Below are 16572 nucleotides of genomic sequence, written 5' to 3'. Positions count from 1 at the left end.
ATTCTGTTCAAAGGCTTGATCAAACCAATTGGCAAACGAGTGAATTGGTTCATGAATCAGTTTGAATGAGTCGTTCAGTTCCCTGCCGCACGCGCTGAGCGTCTGAAGTGGTTCACTCGGAGTTGTAACGTTTAAGAACAGAAAGAGCGTTGAAAACGTGGCTGGAACTGCACTGAATTGAAATCTGCAAAGGTTATTATTTGCTAGCGATGGAGATCCTTATTAGATGAACACCGCGTGTGCTGTCTACTGTTTAACAGGTAATAACTTGGGCTACATTCGATTACAGTACACGATACCACTGTGACATTAGTTTGTTGTACGTGTGTGGCTTATAACAGAGGGGAGTCAAGTTGAATGCAGCTTCCAAAAGACAAAAAATAGCCGATTAAGATTTTATTAATTTTAATACAATCACACTGGTGCAAGTACGTTCAGCGAGTCATATTATCAGCTGATAAATTCAGATCTGTGATTGCTTGCTGGCGCTTAGCCAGAGATAGATGAGTTTTTACAGCGATGCGCATTATAACCAATCACACATGATTCTTTTGAGCTTATTAAAGCATTGGCCAATCAGAGGTGTTCAGATGAGTCATCGCTAAAATGCCGGTGCTTCCTTCACTCGCTCACTGACTGAATACCTCTTTCTGGCGAATTCTCTCGCAGGAACAACAAAGTGCAGATGTGTGTACGAATCTTTAATTAAGATATTGATTTCACAGTGTTAACAGTTTCAGTGATTTTAATGGGAGTTTCTGAGAGTGATTGAAATCTAGACTGTCAGTGAAAATTATCTTTAATAATGTAAATGTTATTTGCTCTCTTTCTGAACAATGAAAGATTAGTAGCAATATTTATATCACATTAACTTTCAATGTTAAATTCACATTTAATATAAAGTCAGTCGTATTAAAAATATGTTAATGCATGACACCTATATCTGTTACTTAAGTAAACAGACAGGGTTTTATAATAAATTACATAAATTGGAGTAAAGGCTGATGAAATATATACATTTATACACACACACATACATTACATACATTTTATCTATATATCTAAATAAAAATAGGCTCAGTATATATGACCCAAAGTAACTAGTAACTAACTACTTGAGTAGATTTTTTATCCGATACTCTTTTACTCTTACTCAAGTAACTATTCAAGACTAGTACTTTTACTTTTACTTGAGTAAATATTTCTAGAAGTACTTTTACTTTTACTTGAGTAAATATTTCTAGAAGTACTTTTACTTTTACTTGAGTACAGTTTTTGGGTACTCTACCCACCTCTGTGAAGCTCAGATATGAGAGCGTTTTCATTCGTGTCTTACATCAGCAATGCTTTCAGATTCACCCGTGTGTCACGTGCTGCTGTTTCCATGACGACCACTTACAGCCAAGCTGTATCCTAGCAACTGCTCACCATCACACCTTCATGTGGGTGTACCTGTTGTAACTGATTCTTATCTGTGTTTAAGTTTTAAGGTCAATTGGTGAAGATGAGCCGGTGTGTGTTCAATATGTTATTCCAACCTCAACATGTCTGAAATAAATGACATAAAAATGTGTAATGTAATGAATTTTATACATAAATATAAGGTAATGACATCTAATATAATACGATTTTCCCTCTTGCTGCAGTTGATCTGATTCCTGACTAGACGCTATTATCCTCCTGTCCAGAAATAGCTGCTTCCTACATATTTAATCACACGTTATTCTCTTCTGTCCCACATCTTTCCCAGACTTCCAGTCGTCATAGAGACGGTTAACATCATCTCTTCTTCTCATGACTATTATATCTTTGACTTTCCTCATAGATGACCACTGATGGGAATATGAGAAGCTCTGAGCTTCAGGTCACAACACTAACCCAACGGACCAGAATCAACATATAAGAGCCACTTGGAGATTCCTTAATTATTATTATAAATAATAATACAAATAAGAGAATTCATACAATTTTAATGTCGTTTTTTAGTTATGCCTGAATAAACCTAGCTACATAAGATATTATTTATATTTTTCCAGATTCTTACACAATATATCAAAAATGATTTTCGACGAAACTTTAGTGTGTTTATGCTTAAAACAAGAGCAAATAACTGTCAGCGTGGTAAGAAAAATAAACTTAACTCCACTGGCAGATATTTGATCTTATTTTAAACAAAAACTCCAGGAACTGTATCTTGATATAAGAATGTTTAAATATGAACTTACTAGTGAGAAAATCATTTTTACAGTGTTGCACTAAAGCGCCTCTCATGATGGTCATCTTGTGTTTCTAGCGTCATCTAACATGAGCTCAGACTCACTTCTTGTAGAGCAGGATGGCGATGACGATGCAGATGATGAAGATCACGGCCAGCACGGGTCCCACCACCCAGATCAGACCGTCCCCCGCGTCCAGAGGCTGAGGGTCCGAGTCCGGCGCGATCACCGGGTCAGTGTAAGGACTGGCCACAAACATCTTCTGAACACACAGACACAGGAGCGTCACACACACACACACACACACACACACACACACACACACACACACTCACCCCGGTGGTGGAGTTGAGCTCTGCCAGGATGAAGAACACGTACTCCTGACCCGCTTCTAGCGCTCGGTTCTCGAAGCCTCCATAGTCCAGCTGGTCTCCGAGAGTGAAGAAGGCCGGCAGGGAGGCGGGTGTGAAGCGGGCGGTGATGTACGCCCTCCTCAGGTCCACCTGACGCTGACGCGGGTCTCGCTGCTTCTGACTGATGTCCTTCAGCAGCTGCAACACACACACACACACACACACACACACATACACACACACATACAGCATCAGCACAACACACTCCAAAACATTAGATAATAATAATGTGTTGAGCACAATCCTCAGAACTGCTGCAGACTTCCAGACCATAGTATACAAATTCACAAATATATACAGAAGTTTCACAACAATGAATTACATTCACAAATAAATGAAATGACATTTGCAAATAAAAAATCTATCCAAAAATATGTTTTCCTTTGCATTTGTGGACTCTCTCATGCTCACATTCACCTGCTCGACCTCCGACAGGAGAAAGTCAAAGCTCAGGAGTTACATATAATACTCCACATCCAGCAGAATGAGCTGAAGCGCTGCTGAGATTGTATTCCATGAACACTCAACACCCGCAGATCTCACACATAACACTAAGAATAATCAGAGAGACGCTGCAGATGTTCTACCTCCTCCAGGTCCATCTCGTCTGGGCTCTTCAGATGCCGGATCACTCCTCTGGCTCTCTTCAGAGGAACCACCACCACATAAATGTTCCTGCAGAAACATGAGCAGGTTCATCACTGAGATCTCCCCATCCACACCAGCAGCTGACGCTAATGAACGTCTGAATGTGATGCAGACACCTGCTCGACACAAATGATCATTTCAGCTGTTTGGATGCCATGTCAAAGTTCAGCTCCAAGAGAATCCATTCGTTTTTCATGTCTTCGGAAAAACTGACCAAAATTAAGTGAGTTTTTGTGTAAAACAAGAAAATATATCTGCCAGTGCGGTAAGAAAAAATAATTTAATTCAAAGGGAAAATACTTTTTTTCTGATGCCATTCACAGATATTTTTCTTGTTTCAAGCTTAAGAAATCTTGATGTATTTGTCCTGGAAAACGACAAAAAAGCCAGTCTGTTTTCATATTTATTCTATTCTTGGGTTTTTCTTCAGATAAGATAATAATTACATTTACAGAATTACAAATAATTTACATTTACATTTACATATGTGACCCTGGAGCACAAAACCAGTCTTAAGGGTCAATTGTTTGTAATTGAGATTAATGCATCATCTGAAAGCTGAATTAATCATCTCTCCATCGATGTATGTTTTGTTAGGAAGACAATCAAAAATGAAGTTTTGAAATATTTAGGGTAGGAACTTTAAAGAAATCTCTTAATGGAACATGATCTTTACTTAATATCCTAATGATTTTTGGCATAAAAGAAAAATAAATAATTTTGACCCATACAATGATTTTTTTGGCTATTGCTACAATTACACTAGCCTGACTCCGTTCGCTTCTGTACTCAGTCTGAGATAGCCAACTATCTCCCAGTTTTCCTCCGGCTCCAAAACAGCTGTCCAATCAACGAACAGAGGGTGGTCTGAGAGCCGTGATGTAGACGCTAAGCACCAAATTTAAGATCGTAGTTCTTAGATCGAAAACGGTCACGGAGACACGGGATGCTATTCGCTCTGTTGTGGAGAATAACTGAAGCCTGAAAAAGAAGAGTGCTTGTTTCACATTATGAATGGAGGTGATCTTGTGGCCCTACTCCCAACAGGTTTTGGGAAAAGTAAAATTTATCAACTGATACCGATCGTTAGCGAGAAACTGGGGAGGCCAAGGCGATAATTGTGATTGTGAACTGCCATGTTCACTCCGGTATTTCGCTCAATGGTTTTGTTTTCGCAGCATTCCTGTGTTTACAGTGGAAGTTCGAAGCGGCTGAGCCGACACATAACACACGTCTTAACCAAACATTATGTGATTGGCTTACGAGTAACCAATGATTTTAAACTTCAGACAAGCGCCCCCCCTCCACAAGAAGAAAATGCTTGTCCAGACTCTGTCTACGAAGCAAAGTGAAGTAGCAGATTTCAGTATTACCAGGCTACAGTTTTTTACAGTGTGTGTGAGTGTGAGAGTACTGCTTTTGTGCTCCAGGGTCACATTTATGCATTTAGCAGATGCTTTTATCCAAAGCAACTTACAGTGCATTGAGGCTATAATTATTTTTTTTTTTTACCAGTAAGTGTGTTCCCTGGGAATTGAACCCACAACCTTTTGCGCTGCTAACAATGCTCTACCACTGAGCCATAGGAGCACCTGTATAATAATGACTTGAGGTTCAGTGATTCAGTGAGAATCATCTGTGTGTTGTGTGTTTATCATCTCTGTCGCTCTCATGGTGTAGGGGTTCACACAGACGGAGCATCATGTGTCGCTGCGGTGCTGCTGTTCGCTTGCACATGCATCTTCATGAACAGCGAGAAGCGCTGCGGTGGGATTGGTCTCCAGTTGTAAAGTGTGTGTGCTGCAGTTACTGCGGCTCCGTATCTCAGTGCTGCACTGGGAGCTGAAATTATTTTCTTCCTGAGCTCAGCAGCGGCCGGCAGGAAGCAGCCAGAAACACAAATTGACTGCGGCTCTGAATTATTCACAGTGCAGCGGCTGATGATTCCTGCACATATGTGTGCACATGTCATGCATGATACATACGTCCTCAGGTGTGTGTGCACTGCTCGCACCTGACGCTGCTCCTGGGGTCCAGCGAGGGCAGTATGATGGTGACCGTGGCTTCGGTCTCCCGCGTGTGGTCCACCTCGGGCCGGCGGATGAGGATGGGAGGCGATGTCTTGGCATGAATGCGGTGTCTGAGTCCACCCATGTTCCCCTCGGGGCTGGTGATCTTGAAGTCGTAGCTGGTGTCCGGCTGCAGGTTTGGGATCACAGCCTTCCTCAGACGCGCGTCCACCTCCATCTTCTGCCGGTTGTACTCCACCTGAGAAACAGAGAGCTAACTGAAACCTCACCACTCAGTTTAAATCATCTGTTTGATGACCTTAGATTCCTATGAGGCTTGTGTAAATCCAAAAGATCAATTAAACCGGATGGAGCCAGATTGTGTAAGACTTGATATACTAAGATAAGTCATTTAAAATCGACTCTGTAGTGAATTGGAAGCCAATATAAAGTTACTAAAATGGGAGTTATATGCTGGTGTTTACGAACACTCATAATTAATCTAACAGCAGCATTGTGAGTTAAGAGCGATTGGCCCACACCTGCATACAAGGATTACAGTAGTCCAATCTTACTGAAATAAAGGCATGAATAAGCTTTTCAAAATTGTTAGGTGACAGAAACGGTTTTACCTTAGCTAGTAATCTCAACTGAAACTAAACTTCACCACCGAGAGACTTAAAACTGAACCCCAAGATACTTAACTACTGATTTACAGAAAGGAGCCAAGGACTTGAGAGTTTCCGAACCAAATTACCTAGGTCTTACTTTCATTTAAATAAAAAAAAAAGCTGACATCCTTAGTTCAACTTCATGCAGACAATTTAGTAGAGATGTAATTGTCCTCTTGTCCCGTTTCCATAAAGGAAGATACACCTGAGAATCGTCAGCAAAACAATGAAACCATGAACTCCATGCCTTTTGAAAATAGGACCTTCACATCAGCCGGGCTTTCTCAGCCAGAAGTGCTCAAAGACCTGGTTTACAAACCCAAAAACAGAGGCACTGCAGTCAAGTTTAGTCTAAAAACATCCTGCCGTGTTTGAGTCAAAATGTCACTGGATCTTCTCTCCACGTGCAGGATAATTTAGTTGGCTTAAACCTGCCCCTTTCTTACACAGCAATGCACGCTTCTATTTTCAACATTCAGTCAACAACCAATGCACAGAACAGAGTTTGTCGATAATCTGCAACATGAAAGAAAAGATCTGTTCTAACTTCTGTTTCATGACGACTTTAAGACATCAGCAGTATCTTTCAGTTTCATTTATTGATAAGACAATCCCAGAATGCACTGCAATAACATTTATGCCGATAAATAAACCGCACTCAATTAAATCTTATTTTCAATGAAAACTGAGATACATTAACCAAAAAACAGTTCCAGTGAGATCAAGGTTTGTTTCTGACTTCAGTCATTATCAGTGATTAAAATGGCTTGACATTGTGTTGATGTGTTTCCTGTTGAAACAGGAAGCTGGAAGGGCTCCTCGATATACTGCTAGTCAGAGGCAGCGGTTTATAACATAAGAGCACATCCTCATTCTAGAGAGATCTACTGAACATCAACAAGTGAACAGCCACAAACTCTGACAGTGATCTGTTCACAGGCAGAGATGGCTGTGAGACTCACAGTGAAGCGATAGGGGGCGCTGCTCTCCGGAAACTCCCACGTCAGCAACACGCTCGTCTTCGTCGCCAGATTCACAGAGAAATTCCTCGGCACGTCTGTCCAAAAACACACACGTAATACACATGAGACTCAGTAATGCAGGAACTCAAACACACACACACAGATCCAGGACTGTGCGACCGTAGAGTCCACCGCGTGCGCCGAGGCCTGTGCAGGGAATTGTGGGGGATGTAGAAGGTGAGTCAGATGGACACATATGTGGCAGATCCAGTGAGAGCTGGCCCAGATTCACTAGCTGCTAATGAAGGAAGTCGGGGTGAGACACAAACTCAATCACACACAAACAAACATTCATTCATTTGTGCCACACCGGACTGGACTGGACTGGAAAGTGCTGGGAAATATAGTCGTGAAGGACAGTGAAGGAACTCAAGAGGACGAGGGAGAAGACAAACGTCTCCAGTCTTACCATGAACCTGAGGGCTCCTCCTCCGAGACGGACTGTGACTGACGCCTGACCACTTACCTCCACTGACCGGCCGAGCATTACCTGCAGCCGCCCACATTCACACCTCCACTGTGACGGGTCGGGTGGGGTTAGTTGTGGGTGGTGTTGGTGGGATCTCAGGGTTTAGTTGAGTCACCTGAGCGCTGTACCTGTGTCGAAGGCTGTCGTTCGGTACAGCACCTGTGGGCTATACGGGCCTGACCCAGCGCTGTTATGAGCCGATATCCTCACAGCGTACGCCCGGTCAGGATTCAGCCCTAGAATGGTGTAGCTAGACACATCTGCCGGCACCATCAGTGTCCGCGGTTCAACACTAGCACCTGCTCCCTCATTCGAGAGCGTGTATCCTGTAAAAATGGCGTTCCCGTCCGAGCCGTTCGGAGGAAGCCAGGTGAGCGCCCTCTAGTGGCCAAGAGGAATGAATAAACACCTCCAGGACGCAGGCCGGTCACGTTGTGTTGGCGCTTCTCAGGTCTGAAATCCAGAGACACGGACTGAGAGGCGTTTTTAAGGCCATAGGTCAGACGAAAGCCCAGGATCTCCAGCAGAGGGTTAGAGGATCGTTGGGGAGTCCAGATCAGTGCAGCGGACGTCTCATTAACCAGCTGCACTGACAGAACAGGGCGAGCAGGTACTAGAGAACACAAACACACACAAACTATCAGTGACATATAAAACACATCCATCAAACTGACCAGATCTCCAGTGCCGTCTTCTGATTGGACAGGGCAGTTGCAGTGCTGACTATTGTTGCAAAAATGTAACCATATGTAACAATATCATCACACAGCTCTCTATATAAAGTTATATATAAGTTCAACCTTATTTGCAATACACGTAATTAAAACAATATACATAAAAAAAAACTATATTATCGTCCAACTCTAATCTGCTAAATGCGATGATCATGATTTTCTGTGAAGATTTGTGAAAAGCGCTTTATAATTAAATTTGAATTGATTTCACTACACAGCTTATCACATTCAGCAATATTTGTGTCCTTCATATTTTAATTATGTAGAAACTTTTTTTCAAAGCAATAAGACACCTGAGGTCATATAGTGAATTAAGCCCTGCCCTCCAAAGACATGTCAGCCAATCCAATGTCAGGAACGCACACAATGACTAACTGTGTTTCTGTTTCTGTGGCTAGAGAGCTGTGAGTCTAGTGTAAAAGACTAGTGATTGACACACACCCGTTTCACAAACAGCACCTTTAACTGATCTGAAAGAGTCTGTCTGTCCCTGAACATCTCAACACACAGAAACACACACATGCAGACGAGTGACTCACATGCGACGGGCGTCTGCACCAGATGAGTGATGCTCTGGGCTCCATCACCTTTAATGGTGTAGGCTGCCACACTGATGGAGTACAGCGTCTCAGGCTGCAGATCCTCCAGCATCAGCTCCTACACACACACACACACACACACACACACTCACTCAAATCATTCAGTGGAAGAAACTTCAATGCAAACATGAGCACTGATCTCTGAGCTGATACTTGCTCTCATTATAGTATGTTACTGCCGCATTCATCCATCCATTCATTGATTCTCTCCAGCAATATTTTGCTTTCATAAACATCTCAGTCCATGATCTGTGTTCGAGAGGCTCTATGCAAGCACTCTCCAGTGTGAGAGGTTCACACACACACACACACACACACACACACACACACACACACACTCATGCAGTGAAGCGGCTCAGATCCAGTGGCTCTGAAGGGCTTTGAAATGCTTCTGTCTCAGCTGTGCTTTCATAAGCTGCTCTAAACATAAATCTTAAGTTCATACTCACGTATAGCGCCGTCTCATCCGTGTCCCTCTAACGGCGCGGCAGCACAGAGATGTGAGAGAATCAGTGATGACCAGGCGGAGCGTAGGAGGCGAGGAGGGTGAGATTCATTTAGTGAAGGATAGAATGGATGAGCAGTGAGTGAGATAATAGATGAAGTGAGACAGTGAGATTCATTCAGTGTCTGTTCATTCGGATCAGATGGATTCTGTGCCATCTAGAAAACTAACAGGCTGTGTAAATAAATACAAATCATATTCAACATTTATTGTTATTTTGTATTTTGAATGATACTTTGAATGCAGTGTTGGCCAGAATCTTCTAATAAGATTCAAAACTTATTCAGCGGGGTCGTGACCTCACCTGCTTATCGTCCAGCATCATGTCTTCGATGCGCGGCAGGCCTTGTGACTCCCCGTCCTCCACGAGCGCATAGTGAACCTGGTAACCGCGGTTCCGTTGCCCTGGCAACACTGAGTGCCACGACACTTTGACAGACGTGCTGTTGATGGGCTGGACTTCCACCTGACGGGGCGGAGCTCCGGGCACTGCACACACACCTGCAGTCTTCACAAACCTTTCCTGTTTGACTCTGTGAAGCTGCTTTGACACAATCAGTACTGTATAAAGCACTGCTGAAATGAAGGTGACTTGACTTTTGACTTATCCCAAACACACACACACACACAATCTTCTTGCACAAAATTAATTCAAGCACTTTCAAGGACCTGTATCTATGTATGTTTGGGCCTTGAAATTATTTTCAAGAGCATCTGTCCCGAGTCCGGCTCCAGACACAGCGTCTGCTGTGAGTCAACCTCGCAGGCGTCACCGCCGCTGACCCCATAACGCACCTCGTACCAGAGCAGCGCCGCATTCTGCTGGTCCCCTGGGGCCGGAGCCCAACTTACCGACAGCGAGGTGGAGCCAGTGCTGGAGCAGAGGAGCTCACGCGGAGGAGCCGAGGGCTCTGACAGGAAGAGCAGAGGAGGAGGAGGAGGAGAGTCGAAAATAACACACAGAAAGGAAAGATCATTGAGGAAGGTGGAGGAGGATAAAGAAACAGAAATGAAACAAAATAAATCAATAGAACATAAAGACCAATGCAGAGGATGAGATACACAGGCTACAAAAATAGCATAGATGAAAACAGATCAATAAAACTAATTATGAAGCTCGAATTACATTCAAGTTAAAAGATAAGTGATGCCAACAAAGGACGAATGAAGCAAAATGAAATGAAGGATGTGTTGTGATGCAGAGATTGAGGAATAAAGCATCTGTCTGTCAGAATCGGTCACAAAACAAGCATCCAATCAACATATTGACCAGAACAGACAACCTAATTAAAGCACCGCCGAGTGTGTAACCGATAGCAGCGATGTTGCCATGGAAACACGCTTGATGGATGGAGCGCAGCTTCGGTCCAGGATCAGAATTCCTGACCAGATGGTGACAGACAGACTGACTGAAACCCATCTGGGTTATGGAGGAGTTTACAAAGTTTCTTCTTTAATCAGAAATCTGACGAGGTTCTGCAGCTCCTGAAAGATCACACACTCTGAAAGAGCTTCTGTGTATGGACATACAGATAAGAATAGATATAATGTAACACACTCAACCTCCTTCTACTCTTATGGTGAATAATCAGGAATAATAGCATCTGTCCTCCTCATAACCTCACAATTACTGGACGTTACTGTATCTGATCACTCAACAGACACCACTGTGATGATCTGACACTGTCACTGCTTGCATTTGGATCAAAGCCTCGGCTTAATGAACAAATGTAAGTCTGCCTGATGTCAAAGTTACACCTTGGTTTCAATTACCCTCTAATATCAGAAAGCATCTGGTGAACGCAGAGCATCGCTACACTTACTCATTCTGACGTTTATACTCGAGTGGTTATGACAATGAAGCAAAAGAAATCACAAAAACATCAACTCGACTGGATGTGGATCTAATGAGAACAAAACAACTGAAACTAAAAATAAGGAATTAGTCTGGAGAACAGCAAAACAAGAAGAGAAGCTGATAATGTAGAGTACATACCTGCTCCTGTGTTCGGTAAAGGACCATCTTACCATCACACACACACACACACATTGAGAGTCGCCTTATGCATTATTCTGAGCTGAAGTCTCAGTTGAATATGAGCATATATTAATCCTGTGGTTTATGTGGGGCTTTAGTCTCTGTCAGTGACCGAAGCCTTTCTAGCCGAATGGCACGAGAGCCCAGAGAGTTATTAAAAATAACAAGGGATCTGAGACGTTCTCATAATCAGTCAAAGAGATAAGGTTCTCACCGCATTTGGTTCCACAGCCCTGCGACCAGCCTCTGTTCTCACAAACGCACGCTCGTGTAACACAATAATTAAACTTACATTGAATAATTAAATTATCTTTATAGAATGTGGCATGTAAAAAATGAACTGCAGATGTGTAATTGCTTTCAAAAACTGTTATCTGAGTCGATGTCAGAGGAAGTGCAAGAGGATAATTGGGCTCATGTGTGTTTGTGCTGGAGCCTCGGTGAGATGCTCAGACCTTTAGACACTCGGATGACATTATAGCAGCATGCTGGACCAGAAAACAGCAGAAAAACCCCATACCCTAGCAACCACATAGCAACACACTAACATCTGCTCAGGACACCTGAGAAAATGCATAGCAACAGTTTGGCAACCACTCTGAATCCTCTAGAAACTAGCCACAACACCTACAACCACACACAACACCATAGCAACCACTTATAACCACACACAACTCCTTAGCAACTACTCACAAAATCTTAATACCACCCTAGAATTTAACCACTCAATAGTATAACAGGTAACCCAAAACCATACCACACTAGCAACGACCTGTAACTACAAACAACACACTAGTAACATCTTATAACCAACCATAAAACCTTAGCAACCACTCCCAAAATCTTTATCATACCCTAGGCAACTACAATGCCCTAGCAACTGTTCCCGAAACCCAATGATACCCTAACAACCACCTATGGTCAAATACAGCACCCTAGCAACTGTTCCCAAACCCCTGATAACACCCTAGTAACCACAACACCCTAGCAACTGCTCCCAAAACCCAATAATACCCAAGCAACCACCTATGGTCAAATACAACACCCTAACAACTGTTTCCAAACCCCTAATAACACCCTAGCAACCACAATACCCTAGTAATTGTTAATAAAACCATAATAACACCCTAACAACTGTTCCCAAACCCCAAATAACACCTTAGCAACCACCTATGGTCAAATACAACACCCTAACAATTGTCACCAAACCCCAAATAACACCTTAGCAACCACAGCACCCTAGCAACTGTTACCAAACCACTAATAACTCCCTAGCAACCTCTTTAAACATGCCACATTACCCTAGCAACCAGGTACGGTGTATCTCAAAGTTAAGTTCAATCTCACAGCCTGTGATATGGAAAACAGGTGAAAAGACAACAACAACAACAGCGCCACCTTTAAACTCTCTCGCTATCATTATCGTTAACTGAAACAACCAAGAACACAGCGAAAGAACAACTTAAATCCATGCTGTTTGCCTGCAATGACAAAAAGTACTTCAGTGGAAAGCTGCAGGACTGTGTTCAATATCCAGACTCATTCATGCTGGATTAGATGCAGCTCCATCCAGAGATCCTGCTTGAGGAAGGTTTCATGAAATAATGAGGAGAGTCTTACGGTTGTTCAGTCATCTTCACTTACCGTTTACCGTCCTGGAAAACACAAGCTTTAACAGCGTTAATAAAGTGTTACATGACACCTAAGAAGATCACTTCATCAGCAACACAGACACAACCACACACACCGCTGGAGTTGCAATCACTCCACTGGGTCCTGAGCTGAAAAGACACTGAATTGAAAGAGGAATAGAAGAAAGAGGTTAAAAAAAGAGGCAGAAATCACAAATCCCATCCAGTCTGGTTGTGGCTTTAAATTCTGCTTGTTTTTCTGTACTTGTGGACATACACATCACACTCACCAATGCATTTTACAATGACACAGGACAGATGGATTGATGGATGGAGGGAGGGAGGGAGGGTGGGAAAGATGAATATAAACAGAATCGGGGGGATTCAATCATTTGTGCCACTTTTGTGGCTGAAAACCTTCATATTCACTAAACACCAGTCCAGCACTGCACCAAGAGTATTTGATTGTCATTCTATTCAGTGCAAAAACATCTCATGATGGTAAATGATGGTAGATCGTGCATCACTGACAAGCATCAGCACTATTTGGAAAGCAAGTGGAAAAAGGGAATTTACGGTTTGTGAAAATTTGCTCCTGATGAGATGACAGCAGCAGTAATTCATCAGATGATAGTCAAATGAAAGGAACATTATATAAGTACAGGGGTCTGTGCAACAGTTATTTTGCTAATGTCTGAGCCATTATCTGATATGAATAAACACAAGGCAGCATATGCAAAAATGAACAATGCTATCGGCACATGACATTCACTCTTGTTGAATTCCCCCTCATCAGCTGCATGATGAAACAAGTTTGTTGCATTACTCTTTCATTTCATCTCTGAAAGTGAGAACTGAGCAAAGAAACGACAGATTAAACATCCAATCAGGGCGATTCATCCTCTGCACCAGTTCTGTCTCTTCCCATCCAGACCAACAGCCAGGAAGAACCATCAAAACCAATCTAGAGTCACAGATCACTACAGCAGAACACACTCTGACTGCAGCTGTGGATGGAGAAAACGAGGAAGGGCTGGCGCAGAGAGATGACACTGCGTCACACACCATATGAAACATCCTGTCAGGTAAAGTATACTTCATGTGATAACAACACCTCAATCAGCTGGTTCTCAGACAGAAACACGATTTAATATGACAAGACCAATCTGGTTACACCAGTGAAAGTCTTTATAAGGGCTCTCACACATACTTGCTTGTGCCGTGCGTTGGTTGATCTCGTTGGTGAACGCGCCGATACCTTTGTTGGAAACGGCAGCCAGAGAGAAGGTGTATTCAGTGTTGGCACGCAGACCCTCCACCACATACGAGGTTCTGGGCTCAAAATTCCTCTTCTCCTGTTTGTTTGAAAGATCAAAGACTCTTTCAACTCAATGCATTTGAAAACACCACCATTATCCCAACAAGTATTATTATACCATTGATGTGTAGCCCTCAAGCGTTTCTCAGTGGAGCACGTTCTCACCTGAATGCCAAGCTCTGAAGCTTTGTAGATGAGTTCGTAGGCTTTCACGGGCTCCTTGGAGTATGCAGGGTCCCAGGTCAACTCGACGCTGGTGTCGGTCACTCTAGCCACCTTGAACTTCCCTGGCTGCCCAGGAACTGAAACACAGATCAGAAACCCATTAGAAACCTGGATTAAATTATCGCAAGTCATTCATTTTTGGAGTGACCCTAAAGCAGTATATAATACATCAGTTTCATCCATCGCACCCAAAGATAAACTGCAGTGCTTTACAACTATAGGACAGGAAGAGCTAAATAAACTTATCACTGTATCTAAACCAACAACATGTTTATTAGATCCTGTACCCACTAAATTACTAAAAGAGTTGTTACCTGTAGCCGAAGAACCGCTTCTCAATATCATTAACTCGTCGTTATCTTTAGGTCACGTCCCAAAACCATTCAAGCTGGCGGTTATTAAGCCTCTTATTAAGAAACCACAACTAGATCCTAGCGAACTGGCAAATTATAGGCCTATTTCAAATCTTCCATTTATATCTAAAATATTAGAAAAAGTTGTGTCTGCTAAAATGTGCTTCTTCCTGCAAGAAATGATCTTTCAGTCAGGTTTCAGGCCCCACCATAGCACAGAAACTGCACTTGTTAAAATTACAAATGACCTGCTTCTTGCGTCAGATCAAGACTGAATCTCATTGCTAGTTTTACTTGATCTTAGTGCTGCGTTCGACACCATAGATCATGACATACTCATAGATCGATTACAAAACTATACAGGTATTCAAGGGCAGGCTCTAAGATGGTTTAGATCCTACCTGTCCGATCGCTACCATTTTGTTTATTTAAATGGGGGGTCATCTCATTTAATCTCACCAGTAAAATATGGAGTGCCACAGGGATCTGTCCAAGGTCCTCTGCTATTTTTAATATACATGTTGCCCCTTGGTAATATTATTAGAAAATACAGGATTAGTTTCTGTTGTGCTGATGATACTCAGCTATATATCTCAACGGGACCAGATGATATTAAAGTGAAAAAAGTGAAAGTGACATTCATACAGCCAAGTATATTGACCCATACTCAGAATTTGTGCTCTGCATTTAACCCATCCAAAGTGGACACACACAGAGCGAGAACACACACACACACTGTGAACACACACCCGGAGCAGTGGGCAGCCATTTATGCTGCGGCGCCCGGGGAGCAGTTGGGGATTCTGTGTCTTGCTCAAGGGCACCTAAGTCATGGTATTGCCAGCTGGGGACTCAAACCCACAACCCTAGAATTAGGGGTCATACTCTCTAACCACTAGGCCACGATGTAATGTTACTTCCTCTAAAGTCAAAAATCTGGGTGTTATATTAGACAGCAACTTGTCTTTTAAAAAACATATTTCCCATGTTACAAAAACTGCATTCTTCCATCTTAGAAACATTGCCAAGCTACGAAACATGTTGTCTGTTTCTGATGCAGAAAAGCTAGTTCATGCTTTCATGACCTCTAGACTGGACTATTGTAATGCACTTCTAGGTGGTTGTCCTGCTTCGTCAATAAACAAGCTACAGGTCGTCCAAAATGCAGCAGCTAGAGTCCTTACCAGGTCAAGAAAATATGATCATATTACCCCAATTTTACAGTCTCTGCACTGGCTACCTATTAAGTTCCGTATCAGTTACAAATTATCATTACTTACCTATAAGGCCCTAAATGGTTTAGCTCCTGCGTACCTAACTAGCCTTATACCACGCTACAACCCATCACGCACCCTAAGGTCACAAAACGCTGGACTTTTGGTAGTTCCTAGGATAGCAAAGTCCACTAAAGGAGGTAGAGCTTTTTCACATTTGGCTCCCAAACTCTGGAATAGCCTTCCTGATAACGTTTGGGGTTTAGAGACACTCTCTCTGTTTAAATCTAGATTAAAAATGCATCTCTTCGGCCAAGCATTCAATGTATCTCATAATTTTGGACTGCAGTTATATCTGATCAAATGTGCATTTTTATTCTTTAGCTTGGGTTAAACTAATTAATTTTACTTTGTTGGATCAGCAGCTATGCTAATGATGTCTCTATTTGTTTCTCTGTTTCTGCTGGGATCTTCATCCCGTGGTAACTAGGATTTACACAAGCTCCA

At 42.6% G+C, this 16572-nt stretch overlaps 1 protein-coding gene across 1 annotated transcript in view; it reads right to left on the bottom strand.

Moving 5' to 3' along the window:
* ptprsb (protein tyrosine phosphatase receptor type Sb) overlaps positions 1 to 16572 on the bottom strand; it is a 72284-nt gene that overhangs the window by 10449 nt on the left and 45263 nt on the right. Inside the window, 12 exon segments of the mRNA XM_059562920.1 lie at positions 2321 to 2478; positions 2552 to 2767; positions 3217 to 3304; positions 5292 to 5545; positions 6920 to 7014; positions 7577 to 7822; positions 7825 to 8061; positions 8722 to 8839; positions 9231 to 9257; positions 9591 to 9775; positions 14166 to 14310; positions 14439 to 14575. Coding sequence (XP_059418903.1) covers positions 2321 to 2478; positions 2552 to 2767; positions 3217 to 3304; positions 5292 to 5545; positions 6920 to 7014; positions 7577 to 7822; positions 7825 to 8061; positions 8722 to 8839; positions 9231 to 9257; positions 9591 to 9775; positions 14166 to 14310; positions 14439 to 14575 — 1906 coding nt within the window.

The sequence above is a fragment of the Carassius carassius genome, chromosome 12 (genome assembly GCF_963082965.1).
Source record: "Carassius carassius chromosome 12, fCarCar2.1, whole genome shotgun sequence".
Classification (NCBI taxonomy): Eukaryota; Metazoa; Chordata; class Actinopteri; order Cypriniformes; family Cyprinidae; genus Carassius; species Carassius carassius.
This window is presented reverse-complemented; position numbering and strand designations above follow the sequence as displayed.